This window comes from Passer domesticus, chromosome 12, assembly GCF_036417665.1.
Source record: "Passer domesticus isolate bPasDom1 chromosome 12, bPasDom1.hap1, whole genome shotgun sequence".
NCBI classification, from domain to species: Eukaryota; Metazoa; Chordata; class Aves; order Passeriformes; family Passeridae; genus Passer; species Passer domesticus.
Window position 1 is genome coordinate 6,551,867 of NC_087485.1, and position 20,935 is coordinate 6,572,801.

The following is a 20,935-nucleotide window of genomic DNA, read 5'->3' on the forward strand; positions in this document are numbered from 1 at the left end:
GCCGGGAACGCTCCGTTCGGGCGGCGGTTTCCGCCCGGCGCTCGCAGGGCCGGGCCGGAGGCGGAAGCGCGGGCGGCGGGGCCGGGCCGGGCAGCGCGGTGGCGGCGGCGCGGGCGGGCGGCGCGCCGGGCCCCATGGCCTCCTGCTCCAGCATCGACATCGAGGACGCCACCCAGCACCTGCGGGACATCCTCAAGCTGGACCGGCCGGGAGGTGAGGAGCGGGCGCCGGGGGGCCGCGAGAGGCCGCCGGGCCGGGCCGGGCGGGGCCTGGTCTCGGGCCGCGCCGCGGGAGCCCCGCGGCCGCTGCGCCGCCGCCCCGCGCGTTGGCAGCGGTCGCGCTCGGGGCCCGGCCGGGTCCGCTTCGCCTCGGGGCGCCTGGCAGCGCCTGCCGACCCGCCCAGGGCCGGGGTCCCGCTCGGCGCTGCCCGCGGAGCCCGCGGCGCGGAGCGGCCGGTGAGGAGGGCAGCCCCCGGCCCGGGAGGGGTTCTTGGCGCTGGGCAGAGCGGGAGCAGGCCGGGCCCAGCTCGGGGCTCCGTTCAGCCGAGTGGGGCTGGGGCTGAGCAGCACCGACCTCCGCGCCACGAGCGTGCCCCTTCCCAGGAGCGCTCGCAGCGTTTCCCGGGCCTCTCTCTGGGCTGAGTGCAAGGGGCTGCCGGGCTGCTCTGAGATCATGCCGGATTCCCCCTTTGCAGGAACTTTTCACTCTTCTTATTTGTATGTGAAATGGGATCACCAGTATCTCTTCTAAAGCGGTTGTGGGTTTTCTCCCTGTGCTCTGAGCTGTTATACTTCCGTGCTCAGAGTTCAGGGGGCTCCCTCCTGCCTGTAAGAGGATCGGCAGCGGGCTCAGGAGTCAGCTGGATAGTGTTCCCACTCTCCTGCAGCTTCGGCTCTCTCTCATCTCCCTTGTTGAACTTGCCCTGGTGTTTCGGTCAAATGTGGTGAGGTAACACTCTGAAGGAGACTGAGACATGAATGCTTTGCAAAAATATCCTAGCCTCTGGGTAGAAGACAGAATTATGCCCCTCTTGTGCTCCTTTCGAGGGAAAGGCAGGACAGGAATAATGTAACTTCAAAATGTCCTGGGACTCAGCAGGAATGTGTTACCCCCAAAGCAGCTGCCATGTGTGCTGCCTTTGGCTTGGCCAAAAAGAAGAGAGGTTGGGTGTGGGATTGTTGTGAAGGGCTGTAGAGGCTCATGAGGTGGTGGACTAAACCTACAGGAAGGCAGCTTCATTAGCTCTGCTAGCCTTAGAGAATCTTCTCATTAATTGGAATAGTTTCTGTGGCTTCTGGAGGGCTAGCATGTTTCTGAATTCTAATTCTTACAAGAAAAATACATTTTTTGTTTGTAGTGCAGCACTGTACGTGAAGATTGAAAGGAGAACTCAGTGCAGGGATGGGGAACACTCATTTCACAAGCAGTTTCTGAACTGAAAGGATATGTTGTGGCTGAGAAATGGTCGGAGTTGTTGCTCAAGGTGACTTGACTTTCTCCTGAAGCAGCTTCTCCTGCTGGTTGAAGTCAAGGAGTTATTGACAGAGTATGGCTTATTTCTTTCATTCTTCTTTCCTGTTCATTCTCTTCTTACCTTCTCTGTCAGCTCTGGTGCACAAGAAGGCATTTGAGAGGAGAAGGAGCAAGTGGGCAGGAAGTTCACAGAGGGAACCTCTGCTGGTTCTCAGCAGAAATCACTGCCTGGGTAACAGCAAATAAACTTGAAAAGATGGACATAATAAGGGGAAGAAGAAGAGTGCACATGTTAGCTGAAAGTCTCCTGTTAGGATGCCAGGGAAGAGGAACAGGGGAGCCTTCAAGGTTTGCAGCACCAGGTGCAGGTATTTGTGAGCAGTGTTGTGTTCCTCTAGGTCCTGTCCAGGCAGATGACAAGAAACTCTCCCTGCTCTAAAGAGTTTACAACTGCCACAAGACTCTTTTAATTCTGCTGGTCTTGGTGATTGTGAGAACGTAATCCACTACCCAGTCTGTCTCTCTTGACACAGTTTCTCCCAGTTTTGGCAGACTTCATCCCATGCTTCAGTAGCTGTTGCCAAAGCATGGACCTGCCTGCTGGACTGTGGGGACAGGCTGTCAGTGCCTCTGTGCTGAGGAGGAGCATCCCTGCTGGTGGTGGGCAGGATCCTTCCATGCATGCAGAGATCTCTGCTGCCAACCAGGTGTTACGTGGGCTCACCCTGCTCATGGTGTGTCAGGGCAGTGTTCTGTTCAGTACAGGCTGCATCTCCTGGTGCAGCTGGTGGTGGGAGCAGGAAGAGTTCAGTGTCTCAGCTCTGGCTTCTCCTGCTCTTTGAAAAGGTAATGAATACAAACACCCTTCTTTCCCTTTGAGACCTCGATCTACCAGTCTGGCTTAACCTTTTGGTTAGTTCATGTCCTTACTAAATAGAGCCTCTTCCCTTCCTTTATGCCTCCAGGATTGTGCACAGACAACCCCTGTGCTTGTCTGGCTTCCACTAACACAGGCTCAGCTATGCCCATTCCTGAGCTTGGGTGTGCTGTTGTTGAGCCCAGCAGCCTCTGGGGAGTGTTTCCTCCTTCCCTTTTCCCATGGAGCAAACATCACTGTCCTGCTGTCTGTAAAAGAGCAGCAGTACTTACATGAGACTTTGCTGTGGCTGCAAAAGGGCAAAGCACATATCATCTTTCTCTGGGAGACTGGATGCTTTTTCTGTAGGGAATATTTTCCTGCCTTTGGTCACAAAGGATCAAGTGCTGTCAGTGGAAGTAGCTGGACAAGCACCCACCATGTGCTGTAGGAATAAGGGGCACATCTTAATCCTGTGACAGCAAGCACCAGTGGGAGGTGCTGGATCACATTCCCTTGCCTGAATTTCCTTGTGCTGTGTGAATGCTGCTGCTTTTTCTTCATGCAGTGCAGGTACACTGAGGTGAGTGCCCAGATTGTCCCTGCATCGGGGTCCCCTGTCACTGCACATTTCTGTGTCCATAATGACTCTTCATAAACAGACCAGCTTAAAATACCCTTCTGGCAAATGAATAATTGTGGTTGTTTTGGGCAGCAGCACTCACCCTGAGCTGTTGAAGCCTAGTCAGTAGCAGAAAGGTTGTCTTACTTTGGAAGGCTCTGCCTCTTGCCCACAGTTATGCTTGGGCTTGTTACATGTGCCAGTGATGGGGAGCTTCTGGTCCTGGGAGCAGCCATTTTGCAAGAGCTCAGCAGCAGTTGTTACCTGGCAACAGTATACGAAATTTCGGGTTTCAAACCAGTGAAAATTTCCAGCGAGGATTCGCTGAGGCAGGCGGCTTTTCCTTGGTGGGCTGATGTGGGGGTGCAGATGGGGAGGGCATTGTTCTCCACTGGGGCTTGTCAAATATTTGCCTTGCTAGTGAAGAAGAGTCTCCTTCACCCCCTGTTATGTCTGTCCCCTCCTAAAGCCTTCAGAAGGCATGGAAGCCACCAGGCAGCTTGTGCTAGGCCAGGTGTGCAAAGTCAGGGCATGCACACTCTTCAAAGCACAGCTGGGGCTCTGAACAAATGGCTGCTTTACACAAAATTTGAGTGCTATAAATTTCTCTGTGACTGTTCAACCAAGGGAAAAATATGGGAATCCCAAATGCACAGCTGCAGTGTTTCCTAGGAAAATTACTTAAACACCTGGACTTGAAGGTCTCACGGTCAGAAGCTGGTTTTGAAAGTAACAAATGTGTTGTTTCCAGCCAGCCCCAAATGTTGCAGCTGATCCCTGCACTGCTGGACTTCAGAGGTCTCTCTGCAGGCCTGAGGGTTAGAAGTGACTTGTCAAGAATCTTTTGGTCTGCCACTTGATTCAGTAAACCTGAATTACCAGCTTAGTCTTTCTGCTCTAAAGCTATTTGCTCCTTGAGCCTGGTTAAGTTCCTTGAAAAATATTCTTTGGAGTTTCTCTGATGTGCTCGTGAAGGAAAGAGAACTATTTCACTCAGATGTGTGGAGGTGAGTTTGTCATCACACAGAGGGTCTCTTACACATCCTTTTTGTAGAACACTTCTCCCAACCAATTCAGCATATTCTACCTGACAGACCAATAGAGGCTGACAAAAAGCACCTGGAGGGGGTGTATTTCACCCAGTGCTATTTCTTTGAAATGCATGTTGGGCACAGCTGGTTGTGCTTTTCCTCAGGTTCGGTGAATGAGAACCAGAGACCGTCGAATGCGTATAACGGGGACCTGAATGGGCTGCTGGTGCCTGATCCCCTTGGGAGTGGAGATGGACCTGCTTTGGCCAAGCCAGTGCATCGCAGCATCTCCCTAGGAGCCCTGCAGGAGAAGCAAGTCATGTAAGTTTTGTCAAAGAAATGCTGAGAGTCAATAGAAAACGGCTCCAATTCGGTTCTCTGGAGCGTGGACGTGCATGCTGGGTGTCTGACAATGGGTTTTATGTTCAGTGGCAGTTGTAAGCCAGTGTGAGCTCTTGGTTAGAGCTTTTGTAGCTTTTGTGAGGCTGATGCATGGAGTCTGCCATCCTTGCAGCTCAGGAACTGAAGAATATCTGCAGAGTTGTTCAGAGAAGGGAAACAGGACTTACATGGTGAGACTTGCAGGTCAGAGTGAATGTAAATCATGAGGGCTCTGGTTGAAACTTGTGGCTCCCCTGTAGATGTCCAGCAGGACTCCTTCAGGGACCCAAGTCACCTGAGGTGCTGCAGAGCTCATGGAAGTAGCTTCTGCTTGGGTTCTCTGGTCATGGTTTTGAAAGAGAATGCCATGAGAACCATGAACAGTGTGCGCTGTTTTGTTGATGATGTTCAGCCGGTTGGTTTTGGTTTCTTTGCACCTTCCAGTGTTGGGGACTTGAATCGAATATGAGTCTGTGCTTAAGTGAAATGAAGTGAAGGTTTTTAGGCTGAACAAAGCAGGTGTTTGACTCTCTCAAACCCGTGACACATAAGGAAGGGAGACTCAGCTGAGAGGAGCTTGTCTCCACATACTCATCTCAAGCTCTTAGATACACAAATCCTGCTGTGTTGCTGTTAAAATTATGAATTTAACATAAAGTGCTTAATATTCTGTTCCTGTGAGTCCTGTCTGAATTTTCCCCCCCTTTTCTTTGTTTTGAAGCTGCCTTTCTGGTGATGACAGCTCCACATGCCTAGTGATATCAGCAAAAGACGTGGAGGTGGTGGCCAGCAGTGATTCCAGCATCACCAGTAAGGCCAGAGGGAGTAACAAGGTAAGAGCAAGAGGAAGCGTGGTCTGTCTCTTGTTTAGTCACAGCAGCCCATGCTTGAACATTTTTAAACAGAAATAAATATCTTCTTTCTTGTGTCATAGGAGTTTGTAATTAGGTAGAAGTTTGTCAAAGAGTTCACCAAGAAGAAAAAAGTTGGAGCAGTATCTTGTAGCTGATTGTTTCTGTTATTCCAGAGACTGGCCGAGTTATTGTGTCATTTTCAGAAGTTCATGATCTAAGCTGTAGGTTCCTGGGAAAGTGTCCTTTCCCCACAAACATGATTTTTCTGCTGGTTGTTTCCTCCTTGCACCCTGAAGGGAGGGTTTCCCTGCCTGGGAGGGGAGGGTTTTGCTGGCGTCAGTCCTGCTGAGAGCTCTGGCCAGCAGGTCAGAGCTGCAAGAAGCAGTATGCTGAAATTAGAGCTGGTGCTGAGCAGAGAACTAAGCTATGCTCAGAACAAATGCTGATGATTAGGAGAGAGACATCTGGTCTTGATCCACTCAGCCCTTTTCCATTTTGTTCCTTAATTTTCTATTTTGTTGTTTTTTCATTTTCCATTCCATTTTGTTCCTTAGTATGCTGTGAACTAAGGGACCACAAAGATGGAAAAGATAATTCCAGACATTTCTCATGTTTTGTTTTCTTTCTCCTGAACAGGTGAAAATACAGCCTGTTGCTAGATATGACTGGGAGCAGAAATACTATTATGGCAATCTGATAGCTGTCTCAAACTCCTACCTGGCTTATGCCATTAGAGGTGAGTTGTCTTCTTGTCTTGGATGTGATTTGTATTCTTTTGCTCTGTTTATCATTGAGAAAGGCAGAGTTTACATCAGAACAACATAACTGGCATTAATTGAAACATACCTTGCAATACTCAGATCAGAGTGCTGTTGTAGAGGGAATATAAGCAATGGTGGAGACAAGAGTTTGTTATGTGAGAGAGTTAGAAACAAAAGGGAAGGACTCAGTGGGGATGTAGGAAAAGTTGAAGGATTACATTGGTTTTACTGGAAAGCTGATGTTCATATTTCTCCTCTAATTAAATATTTCTGCAGTAAACAAACTGCTCTGTAGCAAAGCACAGAAACAGCCCCATGGTAATTTGAACAGATAAGTGTTTGTGATGGATTTGCTTGCATAAATTTAGCCCTGAGTTTAGGGCTAATTTTGGGGGATCCAAAGAGCAATGCAGATGCAGTGCCCTGTGAAATAGAGGGAAGAAATCAGAACAACATAGGGAAAGATTGTTTCACAGCATATGGGAAAGAAAGTGGCAGAATGAGAGGAAACAGTCTCAAGTTGTGCCAGGGAAGGTTTAAATTAGATTTTAGGAAAATTTTTTATTCATGGAATGGATTCTAAAACATTGGAACTGCTCTGCCCAGGGAAGTGGTGAAGTCACCATTCCTGGAAGTGTTCAGAAAACATGTAGATATGGCACTTGAGGACGTGGTTTAGTGGTGAACATGAGAGTTGTGCTGGTTGGACCTGATGATCTTAAAGGTGTTTTCCAGCCATAAGAGGTCTATGAAGTGAACACTTAGTTATCTACAGTGTCTCTTTCTGCTCTCATAGAAGCACAGAGTGTCTGTTTCTCTTTGTTCTTAGTTCTCACACCAGTTTATCTGGTCTTTTATGAAACCTGCTACTCTGCTCTTGTGTTTTTTCCTAGCTGAGGTTATTTTAGAGTGGCTTAAGGATGTCTCACCCTTTTAAAAGTATTTTAAAAGCTTGGTTGTAGTAACACTAGTGGTTTGCTAGGGCTGGTGTGGGCATCAGGAAGTGGAAGCACCATGATCTCTGTTAGACTGCCTGCTTTGTGGTCATTGGTGTCTGTCTGAAAAAGGGAAGGTGGAAACTTTGCTTATTGTGCACATGTCCTGAAGCATCTTTTCAGTCATGAAAGCCAAAAAGCAGTGCTTTCTGCAGGCTGAATGTTCATGCCTTTTGCTTCCCCTTACAGAATGTGTAAGAACTATCTGCCTCTTAGTGCCTTTTTTTCTCCAGTAACTGATAATTAAATTGCTAATAAAATTAATTCACTGTCACTGGAGGTCAGCCTTGGAAGTGTGGCAAACTCAGGATGAAGGTTTAGGCCTGGCATTTAATTGCAGCATTTAATGAGGATAATCCTGGGAATTATGAAAAGGTTATGAGAATTGTGGGAGGTTTATGAGAATTATGCAGAGAAACCACAGACATAAATGGTGACTTCTCCCTCTGTCTGTCTGACAGCTGCCAGCAATGGCTCTGCCATGGTGCGGGTGTTGAGTGTGAGCACTGCTGAGCGGACCTTGCTGAAGGGATTCACGGGAGGCGTGGCAGACCTGGCCTTTGCTCACCTCAACTCCAACCAGCTGGCCTGCCTGGACGAGGCTGGCAACCTTTTTGTCTGGCGCCTGGCCATGGAGAAAGAAAAAATCCAGTATCTTGTCCAAATACACCTCCTGTCAGCCTCTGTGTAATGTGAATGCAGCCCCAACATTACCCTTTAACTTTGGAGCCTTTGCAGAATAGCAGCTTGCAGAGGAAAGATTGATAGTTATGCCCCTTCCAGAGTATCAAAGCTGTCAACTTTTACCTGCATTCAGCACAATCATTACTTGAAATTCTAGGAGCACCTCAGTGCTCCTGGTCCAGGCAAAGTAGACAGTGAGAAGTGTCAGTCTGTACCAGCTGGCCTTGGGTGTGGACAGTGTCACCTCAAGTGTGTGACAGAGGTTTGTCTTGTCTGGTTCTCTTTTCCTCAGTTACTTCTCTAGGGAAGAGGATGTAATACATCCCATCCACTCACTATCTTCCTTCCAAACCTGTCATCCTTTTAGTGGCCCTGAAATTTATTTTCAGTGTTCATTACCCTAAATATTTTCCTTTTAATTGCTAGGAGTGATTGCTCAGTGCTTCTGGGAAACGTGTGAGGTATGTCACCTCGGAGTGTAGCTTTTTAATTTTAATTGTGCACCATCAAAAGCAACTGGAGCAAAGGTGGTGGTAGTTGTTGAAGCCCTAATTTGTGGTGATGCACTTGAGCATTCAGCTGGGGCCAGTGTGGTAGCTCTTCTCTCTTTCTCTGCTAGTGTTGCAATGCTAAGGAGTCATCTAATCATTAGCTGTCTGATGGATTGCACATTCAGACATGGCTGTGTGCCCTTGTTGTGTTTATACTGTCACTGCAGCCTGCAAGAGAAAATTGTAAGAACCTATAAACTTTTGTAAGCTGAAGCTCTTCTGTCAGTGAAGAAACTCCAGCTTGGCTGCTTTCTCAGCAGAATCCCTTTGCCTGCTTCCTTTTTGAATCGATGGCCCAAAAACCCTTGAGGTTTAACAGCATTAAAACAGCAGACCAAGCCTGACCAGGTTATGGCTGGGCATTAGCAGCAGAGCCAGAATGTTACATTTCTTAACCCTGGTGATCAGAGAGGAGATCCTGGTTAACATCAAGCGACCTGACAATACCCCCCTGAACACCTTCCGGAGAATCATCTGGTGCCCCTTCATCCCCGACGACAACGAGGAGAGCGGCGAGGAGGGAAGTCAGACCTTGGCGTTGCTGCATGAGGACAGGGTAAGGAAATTCTGCTTTGGAAACGTTGTCCTAATTTATCATTAGGAGAGAATTTGATGGAGGAAAGAGCTGAGTTTACAGTGAACTTGTAAAGGCTCCTGTCTAGTTCATGTTGAGGATCCTCCTGTAAGATATTGGATCTCTTCCCAGGAGAGATCATTCTCTGGGCCTCAGGAGGATGGAAAGGGAACTTCTGCTCACCATCAAATGCCAAGGACCACTTGAAACAGAGACATCACTTGTCTGTCCAGGCTGAGCCAGTACCCAGGGGAGGGGCTTGGTGGGCAGCAGCTACAAATGCCAAGAGCAACTCCCTCTGTTATGTACAGTGCCAGGAAAGCATTGAATGGCAAATTGTGTGGAAATGGGAAGGTGTATGTCACACACTTCCATTGGGCTGGTGTATCAGGCCATAAGATAAGGATCTAGGAAGTTCTCTGGATCAAACCAGTGGTTATAAAAATAAACCTGTGTGCCTGCATGTTTGTTTTCCAGGCAGAGGTGTGGGATTTGGACATCATCCGAACCAACAACAGCTCCTGGCCGGTGGAAGTGCCTGATATCAAAGAAGGTTTCATTGTGGTGAAAGGCCACAGCACGGTACAGACCTGGGTTCTTTGGGTTTTCTTTGGCTTATAGGGTCCCAGGAGCTGCAGTTCTTAGGACAGTTGGCTGTAAAAAAAAACAGTTGTGAGGCAGTTATGATTGTGAAAAGTCAGAAGAGCCCAAATCAAAATGAGTTTTATTCATAACACGAATAATGGTAAGAGCAGTGGCAACAGAATCCCTTGTACTTGAATTTGCTGTCTGGAAAAGGTGGTGGTTTATTATTACCAAGGAAGAGGGTGCCTGTCAATTGTTCTGTGAAGGCTTAATATTAGAAGCTACTAGTTTCTGTTAGAAATCACTCTGCCGTGTCAGATTGTTAGTCAAATTCTTGCTTAAGAGAGATCTTTTTCTTCTTGTAAAGTAAGAAAAGCTATAAAATTACTTTTCTTTGTCTCTTTTCTCCCTCTGTGTAGTGCCTGAGCGAGGGAGCACTTTCTCCAGATGGAACTGTGTTGGCCACAGCAAGCCATGATGGTTTTGTAAAATTCTGGCAGATCTATATTGAAGGACAGGATGAGCCAAGGTAACTGGAGAATTGGGAAATGAAGGATCTTGGAACAGAGAGCAGCATTTTCTCTGGGAGAATTTCCTTGATACAGAATTATCTGTGATGGTCATTCTCAGGACATTATAAAGATACAGCATAAGTGTTTAATTTGCTGAAAAATTGCACCACTGAATATCATAGGCTTATGGGAAGAGCAGAGAGCTGTGTCTGGAAATGGGAGTTCTGTGCTTTACACCAGCTGTAGTCAAACTCTTTTGCACTGTATGTGTAAATGCAGGAAGCTGCTCTGAGCTGTTCTTTTCAGTGTTGACTTCTTTTTCCATTGTATTTTTGTTAAGACACCTGACCAAATGGCAACATGGGATTTTATTTTTTTATTGCTAACAATATTTGTCTTTGTGATCTCCTTATTTTATACAAGACTTGTAAAGAGCTGTAAGTCAGTAATGCTTTGTGGCTTCTGGACAGGGAGTTATGTGTTCAGTGTCAGCATTCTCCTTATTTACCACTCCCTTCACTCTTGGATGTTTTCTCTGATTTATTCCCAGGTGTCTTCATGAATGGAAACCCCATGATGGTAGACCTCTTTCCTGCCTGCTTTTTTGTGACAACCATAAAAAACAAGACCCAGAGTAAGTCTCCAACCTAAAGTGACCTTAATCACAGTGCCAATTCCATGAAAATAATGAGAATTCTAAATTGAGGAGTCCTCTCAGGTGTATGGTATGGTCAGTCTTAAATGGCCTGTTAGTCCTCCAGATTTCAACTGCTCATTGCTGAAAATATAGCTTTTATTGTTATTGTTTCTTCAGTTGTGATCTTAAGGTTTCTGAGAGGTGTAGTGGTTTCTGGTCTGCCACAGAGCAGAAATTTCTGGCAACTTTAAGCCATGGTTGGGCAAAATCAGCCATGGGCAGCATGTGAGAAGCTTTTCTGGGAAGGACCACTCTTCTTTAAGAGAATTTGGATCTGTTGTGCCTACAGAGTTCCCTTCTGGAGGTTTCTCATCACAGGAGCTGATCAGAACAGAGAGCTGAAGATGTGGTGCACGGTGTCCTGGACCTGTTTGCAGACTGTTCGGTAGGTGTGCGGGGATGCCCCTGGAGGCTGGGATTTAAGGGGACTGAATTTGCAAAGGTGATCCCTGATGTCCCATGGATTCTACTCCTTTGACATTCTGACCTGTCATTGGAAGCTCTCAGCTGTGGCAGACTGTCAGGTCAAGCTTAGGCAAGACCAGGGAACTTTATACTTTTATTATTTGTGTTACCAAGATCTGTTGTCTTTGCCTTGTTCTGTAAAGCATGGACATAGCTGTAGCATGAGGGGAGATTACACAACAAAACTGCACACCTTGAATGTTTTCTTCTGTAGAAATTTTAGATATTCAATAACTAATCTAGGATATTTTCCTATTAGTGCTTGTCCTGTTTAAATTTTGAGAAGCTGCTGTGTTGATAGAGCTCAAGAAATTATCCAAGGCTTAAATGCTGAGCTGTGTAAGTCCAGAAATTGAAATCGTGCTTTAATCCATGCCTTGACTCAGCTTAGGTTCCCTGATTTTATTTTTCTGATGGTGGATCATGGCCTTTCTCACTACACACATGCTTGAGGCCACTTTGGATTTTCCCTCTTTAAATGAGAAGAAATGACATAGAGTACTGCTTTTATCACCTCATGCTACAGAAAGTCCAAAACTTGTGGAAGGGTTATTTTGATTTGGTGAATTTTTGGTTTTAGATCTGTAGCACTGACTCTTGTACTCCTATGAATGTGGAACATGATGAGTAATGACTAAGTGTCACCTTCCATTTCAGTGTTCAGAATCCATAACTTGATCCTATGCTGCCATCTCCCAGCTGCTTTCTTAGCTGATGTCAGCATTGATTTCAGCAAAGGAGTTTTTCTTCTAGTGGGTGGTTGCACTGTAATAGGGCTGTAAACTCCTTAAGGTTCTGTGGGAGTTTTGGTAATTAGTGCAGTTTCATAGCAGTCGTGCTGGTTGGGCTAATCTACCTTGCTGTCTGCACCCCCTCCCTCTTATTTGTATATGTAGATTTTCTCCTGACATCTTCAGCTCCATGAATATTCTTCCCAGCCTGAAAGTCTGCCTGGACCTTTCCGCTGAATATCTGATACTGAGTGATGTGCAGAGAAAAGTAAGTAGTTCATTTTATTGCTGCCTGTGAGAAATGGTGGCTGAAGCAGAATTGGCCTTGTGTGTGACTGGTTCTGCTGCCTGGGTCTGGGATTTGCATGTTAGTAGATAAAAAATGAAGAAGTTGACTCAGCAATTTCACTGTTAGATGAAAAAGGGCAGCAATTCAGCTGAATAATCTTGAGGAGGTTTAAGGATTATTTCTCACCCTTTGTAAAGCTCTCATTTGGAGATACTTGTGTCTGGCATGACAGGATTAAGTTCTTGATCAACACTGACTCCCTTAAGAGTGTGGTGCTTGTGGTTCCCTTGAATGTTCCATTTCAAATTTCAAGTTCCAGGCTTTATTCCTCACGTTATTTCCCTTGTTCCCAATCTGTTTTGGATGCTCAGCTCTGTAGTCCCAACACATGTGCATGGTCTGCTCTGAAAGCTCTGATTGACCATTTCCAGGTCTTGTATGTGATGGAGTTGATGCAGAACCAAGAGGAGGGCAAGGCTTACTTCAGCTCCATCTCAGAGTTCCTCCTTACCCACCCAGTGCTGAGCTTTGGCATCCAGGCCGTGAGCCGCTGCCGGCTGCGGCACACCGAGGTGCTCCCAGCAGAAGAGGAAAATGACAACTTGAGTGTAGGTAGGTGACAAAATTTGGCTGCTGTGTGGTCAGGATTTCTTTCCTGGCTGGCTCTGACTTTCTTGTGAAAGGCTGGTCACTTCTCCCAAATAACAAGGCAAGAGGCAACAGCCTCAGGTTGCACCCAATGAGGTTTAGATTGGTTGTTAGGAAAAAGTTCCTCACCAGGCTTAAGCTGGGTTGTCAAGCATTGCAACACAGGATTCAAGGTGTGGCCTGGTCACTGTCCTGGTCCTGCTGGTCACACTGCTGCTGAAACAGGCCAGGATGCCAGTGGCCTTCTTGGTCACCTCGGCACATGCTGGCTCATTTTAAGCTGCTCTCAACCAGCACCCACAGGCCCTTTCCCACTGGGCAGCTTTGCAGCCACTCTGCTCAGCCCATGGTGCTGCAGGGGGTTGTTGTGACTCAAGCACAGCACTGGCACTTGGCCTTGTTGCACCTCACACACCTGGCCTCAGCCTGTCCAGATCCCTCCCTCCCTCCCTTCCTCCTCAGCAGCCAGTCAAGGGAGGGAATTGTCTTGCTCTCCTCTGCAGTGATGCAGCCTTAACTTGAGTCCCATGTGTAGTTTGGGGCACTACAATTTAAAAAAGACACTAAGCTGTTAGAGAGTGTCCAAAAGAGGACCATGAGGATGGTGAAGGGGAAGCTGTATGCAGAGTGGCTGAGGTCACTTGGTGTGTTCAGCCTGGAGAAGAGGAGCCTGAGGAGAGACCTCATTGCACTCTTCCAGCACCCTCACAAGGGGCAGGCACTGATCTTTTCAATCTCATGACCAGTGACAGGACTCAAGGAAATGCCATAAAGCTGAGTCAGTGGAGGTTTTTGCTGGATATCAGAGAAAAGTTTTTCATCCAGAGGCTGGTTGGGCACAGGAACAGGTGCCCTGGGGCAGTGGTTGTAGCACTGAGCCTGTCTGAGTTCAAGAAGCATTTGGACAATTCTTCCAGGCACATTCTTGGGGTGTTCTGTGCAGGGCCATGGGTTGGACTCAATGATCATTATGGGTCCCTTCCAGCTCAGGATATTCTTTGATTCTGTGGAGTTGTCTGCAAATTTACTCAAAGTGCTCCTGATCCCCTCATCCAGATCATTGATAAAGGGAATCTGTCTCATGCTGGTTCTTTGCTGTCAGTTCATCCTGCTGTGATGCTTTTGTAGTACTTTGTAGTTTCCATGCAGCTTTATATTTTACCTTTGTCTCCTTTCCAGAAGGTGCTCAGGGCTCTGGGGCTGTTGAATCAGCAGCGGGTGTGCTGATAAAACTCTTCTGTGTTCACACCAAGTGAGTATGTATGTGCAGCTGTCTTTGTCCTAGCCCTGAACTGACCTGTAGAAATTTAAGTTAAATTCTTTTGCTCATAACAAAAGCTACTTGGCCCCATAGAAATTTCTGGCTGTGGTGTGTATGGCCTTACCAGGAGGTAGCCCTGAATGGTGTGCCAAGCTTGTATTTCCATGGCCATGAGTGATTTCAGAGGTGCTGGGAAGCATCTCAAATACCCTGGGTGGCAGAACTGGGTGACACAGCTGAGTGAGGATCAGCTTCTGTTGCTTCTGTGACAGGCAGAAAACACTGAAGCATTTTCCAAGGGAATTGGTTCAGTAAAGAGAAATCTTCTGAGCCTTAATGATGCCTTAAGTCTTCTCCTGGTGGTTCTTAAGCTGATCAGAGATGCTTGTTTCTTTCTAGGGCCCTGCAGGATGTGCAGATTAGATTCCAGCCTCTTCATAGCCCTGACACAAGTGCTTCCATGCCTACCCATGGCTCTCATGAAGAATTTGGTGAGCATGTGTGTTAAATTGGTCTTCAGTGTTGCTGAGCCCTTAAAGGTTATTGTTGGGGAGAGCAGGAGGGTGGTTTTGGGTATCTCTTTGTACTGCAGTGGTGTCATTGCATAAAGGGTTCTGAATATGGAGGAGCAGTGGAGCAGGAAGCTGGTTAGACCCTGGTTGTGAGTATGGAGTTTGGGATGTGTTAGACCAGAAGTGCTAATGCTTTGTGCATGCTTGAGTTCACTGTCCTGGGTGATTTGGCACTTGTGAAAGAAACTTGAAGTTTGTCTCTTGTCAGGTGGAAGAGATCAGAGTGACAGCAGAGCTGTGGGAGTAGAGGGGGCTGGGCTGTCTGTGATGAGCTCTTTCAGCTCATTCACCATTCTGGGATGTGGCATTTCAGCTAGCCTTGCTTTTAGGGAAGAAAGGAGGCTTGGACATTTTATTATCAAAGCCTGATAAAATCCAGTCTGGCATACAAAGAGAAAGCATAACACAGGATTTGCTTTGCTCTGAGCTTTGACTGGGATCTTGTGAGGTTTTCGCTTGTTCTTTTTGGAATCAAGCATGGCATCCAATAGCACAAGTTTATACTTCGTGGAATTAGAGCTTTAGTTTTGGAGGGAAGTTCCAGACTGATTTGTACCTCTCCCTTGAAGCCTTTCCAGACCACATGGCTGATCTGAGCACGGAGGGGCTGGGATCTGAGAAGGAGTCTGTGCACGGCTCGCAGCCAGACCTGCGGCGTATCGCTGATCTGCCCGTGCCAGCAGACTTCCTTTCCCTCTCCAGTGATGCCAAACCCAAGCTGATGACTCCAGATGCATTCATGACACCAAGTACTTCTCTTCAACAGGTAATCAGAGATCAGCACTGTTAAGGTGATGCAGGGAATGGGAGTGGATTTTGGTACTTTTGGACAGGCTTTCCAGCTGTAATGACTGTGATAAGCTCTGCTAGCTGAATGCAGAGGAAACTCTGCATGCAGCCAGACTGAGCAGAGACCTGTTGGCACATCTGAAATGCTAAACTGGCCTAAGCTTGTGTTGTGTTATGTTTAACTGCAAAACCACTGATGTAGGTATGCTTTGTAGAAATACAGGTTTGCTAAATAACTGTATCTGAGCTGGGAGACTGCTCTTACTGGTTTACACATGTTGTTTGGGGATATGATATAACTGTAATGGAAGAAAATATGCAGATTTGAAACGATGAGGTAGGTAGATGGGACTGTTCAGACTTGTGAGATCCCAGTGGAGTCCCCCACTCTCTGCCATAAGCCCTCTGCCTCTGCACTGGAGAGGTCACTCTGGGAACTCAGCAGTTCCCCAGTAAAAGCAGCCAAATAATGAGGATGTTTTGAGATTTGCCTTTGACCAGCACCTTAGCAGAGCAACCCAACCTGTGGGGGTGTTTTCTATTCCCTCTTCACCAAAGACTCTCTAGGAGTCTTTCTCTATCAGTTTGAGTTGTGTTGTTGCCCTCTGTGCCAGCCTGACTGCTGTGTGTTTCCTTGCAGATTGCTGTATCTCCAGGCAGCAGTGTCAGTTCCCTGACTGCAGTCACAGCCATGAGCAGCACTTCTGTCACGGATGCCTCTCTGCCCAGGTAAATAGAACATGAGATAAATAATGCATCTGCAGCTGAACTGGCACAGGCCTTTGGGATAGCACAGAGCTGTAGCATGTCTTGTAGGAGAGGAGATTATAACCAGTTACAAACTGGCCTGAGTCCCAACATCCCTCTATAGGCAGCTGTTTGCATCCCTATTGCAGCTTGGAGCATGTCTGTTACCTAGGGGCCAACAAGAGTGTTTTATGTGTGCCTCACAGGGATTCTGTTATTGCAGCTCAGTTTTGTTGCTCTCCATGCTTTTCCCAAAGGGCCATTGTTGTTTACAGGTAAGAGAACTCTGGAGCCACCAAGGACAGGGAAAGAATTAGGACTGGTAGGAAAATCTTAGTGTGACAGTGGGTTGGGTTGCATAACAGGGGAGAACTTCACTTCTGGGGGTTGGGAAAAGGAGAGAGACCTATCTCATAGTGTCTTGTTTCTCCCTGTACAGTGTGCTCTGGAGATAACAATTGGTCCCTTCTCTCACTGACCCCTCAAATCCTATAAGATTGCAATGTCCCTTTTTTTCTTTTTTGTTGAATCCACCTGGTATCTCTCTGGGCTCTATGGGGACTAGGACATGCAGGTGCTCATTGACAGGGAGTAGCTGACCATGGTGGAAAGAGCAAGGTCTGACCTTTGTACCCCATTGCCTCACACTGAGTGTTTCATGCAGATCAATCATTTCTTTGGGCTGCTTGATTTGCTGGTGTCTGTTTCTGCAGAGCTTCAGAAGACTTGACTGTGAGCCCCAAGATGCAGCTGGACACCAGCCTCACGCTGAGCAGCAGCAGCAGCAGTCTCCAGACCAGTCCCAGGAGTCACCCTGTTCTTATCCCAGGCCTCCCTGACAAGCTTACACCAAAGGCACCTGTTCCAGTAAGGCTCCACATGCTTCTCCCTTCCTTCTCCTGGGCCAAGGAACCTCTCTATGGGCCTCTACAAGCTGAAATTGCTCAGCCTGGAGAACAAAAGGCTCTGAGGAGCAGAGTGGCCTTTTAGTGGTTTAAAGTGGCTTTTTACATGGGGAGACTGGGATAGGGCATGGGAGAATGATTTTAAAGTAGAAGAGGGGAGGTTTAGGTAGATGCTAGGAAGAAAATTTTTTTCAGGGGGTGGTAAGGCACTGGCACAGACTTCCCAGGAAAGTTGTGGATGCCCCATCCCTTTGAGTGTTCAAGGCCAGATTGGATGGGGCTTTGAGCAACCTGGTCTAGTGGAAGGTGTCCCTGCCCATGGCAGTGGGGTTGGAACAAGATGAGCTTTCAGGTCCATCCAACCCAAACCTTTCTATGATTCTATGAAATTACTCTTTTTTGGATGTTCACAGGGACAATGTGTGCCCTTTGGAAAACACAGCTGCTGTCACAGATGTGCAGTCCAGTTTACTCAGCCACGTTGGTGGAATTTGTCCATATATAGAACAGCTTCTCTCTGAAAGAGAGATACAGCTATAGACAGCTGCAATACAGCTGTAGATACAGCAACAGAGAGACAGCTCTAGCTTGTGCTGTCACCATTCCAGTGGCTGGAAGTGGTCAGCCTTTGTGTTAAGAGACAGTGCTACCTGGAAAGGCTTATTCCTGCTTGTTGGTCTGATGAGTCTGAAATCTTGATTTCCTATCCCTAAATTTCAATTTCTAGGTGTTGTGTAGAACAGATCATGACCAAAACTTGAAATTGAAACAAGTTTTCAGTCCAGGAGATGTTCAGTGTTAAAACTAATGTTCTCCTTCAAAGAGGAGGGCGTCTAGAGCAGAGCAGGGAGGTAGAATTAGTGTTACATTTTCTTTTGAAAGTGAGTTCAAACTAGCATTGGCTTAAGTGTGTTGTTAGCCCAGTTGAGAGTCCACTACAAGTGCTGGGACTGTTTTCCATCTGATGGAGTGGAGCCAGGGAATCACATGAGGAAAGGATACAGCAGGCTGTTTCCAGAGGCAGTTAGTGTAAGACACCAGGGGTTCTTGGGGTGTCTCCCCATTATCCTAAAGCCTCTCGTTTGATTTTTTGTTTGTAGGTCGCACCAGGAAACTCCTCTCTAGCACTGGAACTGCAGGAAGTGGAGCCCTTGGTGGTGCCCCAGGCTTCTCCCACCCGTGAGCGCTCCCCAGACGTCATTTCCTCTGCTTCCACAGCCATGTCCCAGGACATCCCAGAGATTGCCTCCGAGACCCTGCAGCGCAGCTTTGCGGCGGCTGCGCCCGGGCTCCCCGGGGAGGGGCTGGAGCCCGGGCACCACGCAGACAGCATGGCCTCAGCTGCCTCTGCCTTGCACCTGCTGTCCCCCAGGAACCGCCACAACTCCGAGCACAGCCACCACTCTTTGGACATGCCTCCAGTGGAGGTGGACAGACTGAATGCTCCATCCTTACTGGAGACTGCTTTAACTCAGGAAAATGCATCTTCTGACAGTGTTGTGAGTCAGCCGTGGCCGGCAGCTCCTGACATAACCCGGGAAACCAGGAACAGCATGGCAGACAGGTAATCCCTTGGGTTTGTCTGGCACAGGGCAATTTGTTTGCATTGCCAAATTGGCAGCTTGGTGAAAAGCTCTTATGTTGTGATTAATCCAGAGCAGTTCTCCATCCCTCTTTCCCTTGAAGGATCTGATGACTCAGCCTTCCTGTCTGCTGTGTCCTGAACTTCCTAGGCCACCTCTAACCATTTTTGCTCTCTGATACCCTTTGCAGTGTAAATTATCTCTGTTAAGAAGGTGAAAAGTCTACTTTGTTTGCCTTCATGTTCACATGGAGACTTGGATTTTTTTTGTGTGTGCTCTGGAAATCAAACCAGTACAAGCTATGTTCTGCCCCGGGTGATGCAGGCTTTTGTTGAATCAATTGACAAAATAACTGACAGGTTTGCTTGTATGTCTCTCTTCTAGGACTGGCTCTATGCAGCTAGTGTTACAAATACATAAAGTACTTTAGCAGTCAGAAAATAAATGGCAGTAGAGCAGGAATGAAGGATGGTACAACATCACTTAGGCTGCTTAGAAGGAGCAATCTGTTGTGCTGGAGCAGTGCTGGGTTTCATCACAGAATTTCATTCATTTCATTTCATCACAGTGTCCCTGTCCTGTAGTAGGATGAGAACAGTGAGATGCATCTGGCATCTCCAGATTCCACTTAGGCTGGGGCCACATGCACCATGTGAACCTGCAAGCACCTTCCTTTTCAGCAGGACTGGAAGGCTGAGAGGGTCAGTGCTGTCCCTCAGGTAATCCTGGACTGTTCACTCATCAGAGTTGCAAAGAAAGGCCTCACCTTGTGCCTCCACAGCTGAGGATGTTGTTTCAGGAAACAGTCCCATCTGATGGCTCTGGGGGCATTAAGATTGTGTTTCTACACAATATTTTATCTTCTACTCATAATATGAACTTGAGAAAATACTTCTGTAGGAGTTAACCACTCCCCTCAATCCCACTCTGTCTTTGAATTCTTCTGGATGTCTTACATCAGAATACCAGATCAGCTGTCTCTGACTGTGAGAGATTTCACAAGTGCTCACTTCTGTGTGAAGTCCTTCCTGCAAGCTGCACTCAGGCAGACCTAATTGACAGCCTAGAAGCACGTGCAGTTTGCTCTCAAAATCATTGTGAATCTCAGACTGGATCCACTATTACAATCCTGTCTGTTAGAGCTGACCCATCAAATTCACACACTTCCTCAGACACTTTAAGGAACTAAGAAGCACTGATGACTTTTGCTTCAGTGATCAGTAATAATGAGGAAAAGCAAACTCAAGATGATGCTATTCATGGTGTGCTTACCTGTCTTCCATGAATGTTGGGAGATGGTTCTTGGTTACTACTTCAAGCACAGCTGAGCTGCTTCTCCCCTTTTGAAGCCCCAGGAAAACACATGGACATGTTCAAGTGCTTAGTGACTCTACACAACACCTGCCTCTTCCTGGATCTGTAGGATCAGCTTGGGGTTGATTTTTGTTACAAACTTCTATCAGGATCTCTCATGAGACATGGAGAGAGTGAATATGAACTGAAAGAGACTTTCATGATGGTATTTTCTTTTTCCCTTCTCTAGCCCAAGGGATGAGGTTGAAGAAAAGCACAAGAGCTCTTCCTACCATCGGCACAGCTACCACCTTCTGCAGCATGACAGCCAGGATGCCAGTGCAGAGCAAAGGTACCAGAGTGCTCAGCCCCCTCTCTCACCCTGCATGGACTCAGCTCAGGCTGCATTTGTGCCTCTGTCCCCAGCCAGCCTTCACGTGTGGGGTGAATGTCTCTGCTTTGTCTCTTGACTTTAAGTGTGTTTGCAGCCCAGCTTTCCTCATGTTCTCGTGACTTCAGCTCATCTCAGGATTGGCCTCTGGGCCCTCCCCAGTTTATTCTCTGTAGGGAAAGGTTTGATTGTGCTGCCTCTAAAAGCATGGACCAAACTTGGAGTAATTACCAGTAAAAACCTTTTAAGGGATCAGTTTCCAAATATAGTGCTTTATTTAAGGTAGCAAGGGTACCTCAGGAGTAAGTTTCTTGCTTCTGACATCTTTCCTCCCTTATAAGTGCCCCTGAAGTTCTGTGGGCACATTCTGTGTGCCTGATAAGCTCAGCCCTGTTTGACAGCTGGGGGTTGTCCACAATCCAGTTGTCAGTTCAGACTGAAACATGCAGCCTGTATTGGAAGCTGGTCAGCAGGGGAAAGTCTCCAAGATACTGAGGATCACAGACGTTTTAGGCTCACCTGACCCTCCTCTGTTCTTGGATTGTGTTCTGTGTGCAGTGCTTTCTGTCTGTAGAGCTGTAGGGATGTGCTGTGCTTGGGTTCCCTGCTGGGGCTCGTGTGCCAGGATTTGCAGCTAAACAGGCATCCTTCAGCCCTGCTGCCTGGGCCCTGCTGTCCCTAATGC

General features: G+C 47.3%; 1 protein-coding gene across 1 annotated transcript in view; it reads left to right on the forward strand.

Annotated features, from left to right (window-relative positions):
• Window positions 1-55: 55 nt before the first annotated feature.
• The window catches only part of EDC4 (enhancer of mRNA decapping 4), a 32,951-nt gene continuing 12,071 nt past the window's right edge, over window positions 56-20,935 (forward strand). The window contains exons 1-19 of the mRNA XM_064386436.1: window positions 56-213; window positions 4,147-4,303; window positions 5,085-5,196; window positions 5,854-5,953; window positions 7,435-7,624; window positions 8,617-8,764; window positions 9,260-9,364; window positions 9,787-9,896; window positions 10,430-10,513; window positions 10,866-10,961; window positions 11,938-12,040; window positions 12,493-12,673; window positions 13,889-13,961; window positions 14,370-14,461; window positions 15,112-15,308; window positions 15,972-16,060; window positions 16,792-16,945; window positions 18,084-18,547; window positions 20,110-20,211. Coding sequence (XP_064242506.1) covers window positions 135-213; window positions 4,147-4,303; window positions 5,085-5,196; window positions 5,854-5,953; window positions 7,435-7,624; window positions 8,617-8,764; window positions 9,260-9,364; window positions 9,787-9,896; window positions 10,430-10,513; window positions 10,866-10,961; window positions 11,938-12,040; window positions 12,493-12,673; window positions 13,889-13,961; window positions 14,370-14,461; window positions 15,112-15,308; window positions 15,972-16,060; window positions 16,792-16,945; window positions 18,084-18,547; window positions 20,110-20,211 — 2,636 coding nt within the window. The 5' untranslated portion in view covers window positions 56-134. The remainder of the gene's footprint in view (window positions 214-4,146; window positions 4,304-5,084; window positions 5,197-5,853; window positions 5,954-7,434; window positions 7,625-8,616; window positions 8,765-9,259; window positions 9,365-9,786; window positions 9,897-10,429; window positions 10,514-10,865; window positions 10,962-11,937; window positions 12,041-12,492; window positions 12,674-13,888; window positions 13,962-14,369; window positions 14,462-15,111; window positions 15,309-15,971; window positions 16,061-16,791; window positions 16,946-18,083; window positions 18,548-20,109; window positions 20,212-20,935) is intronic.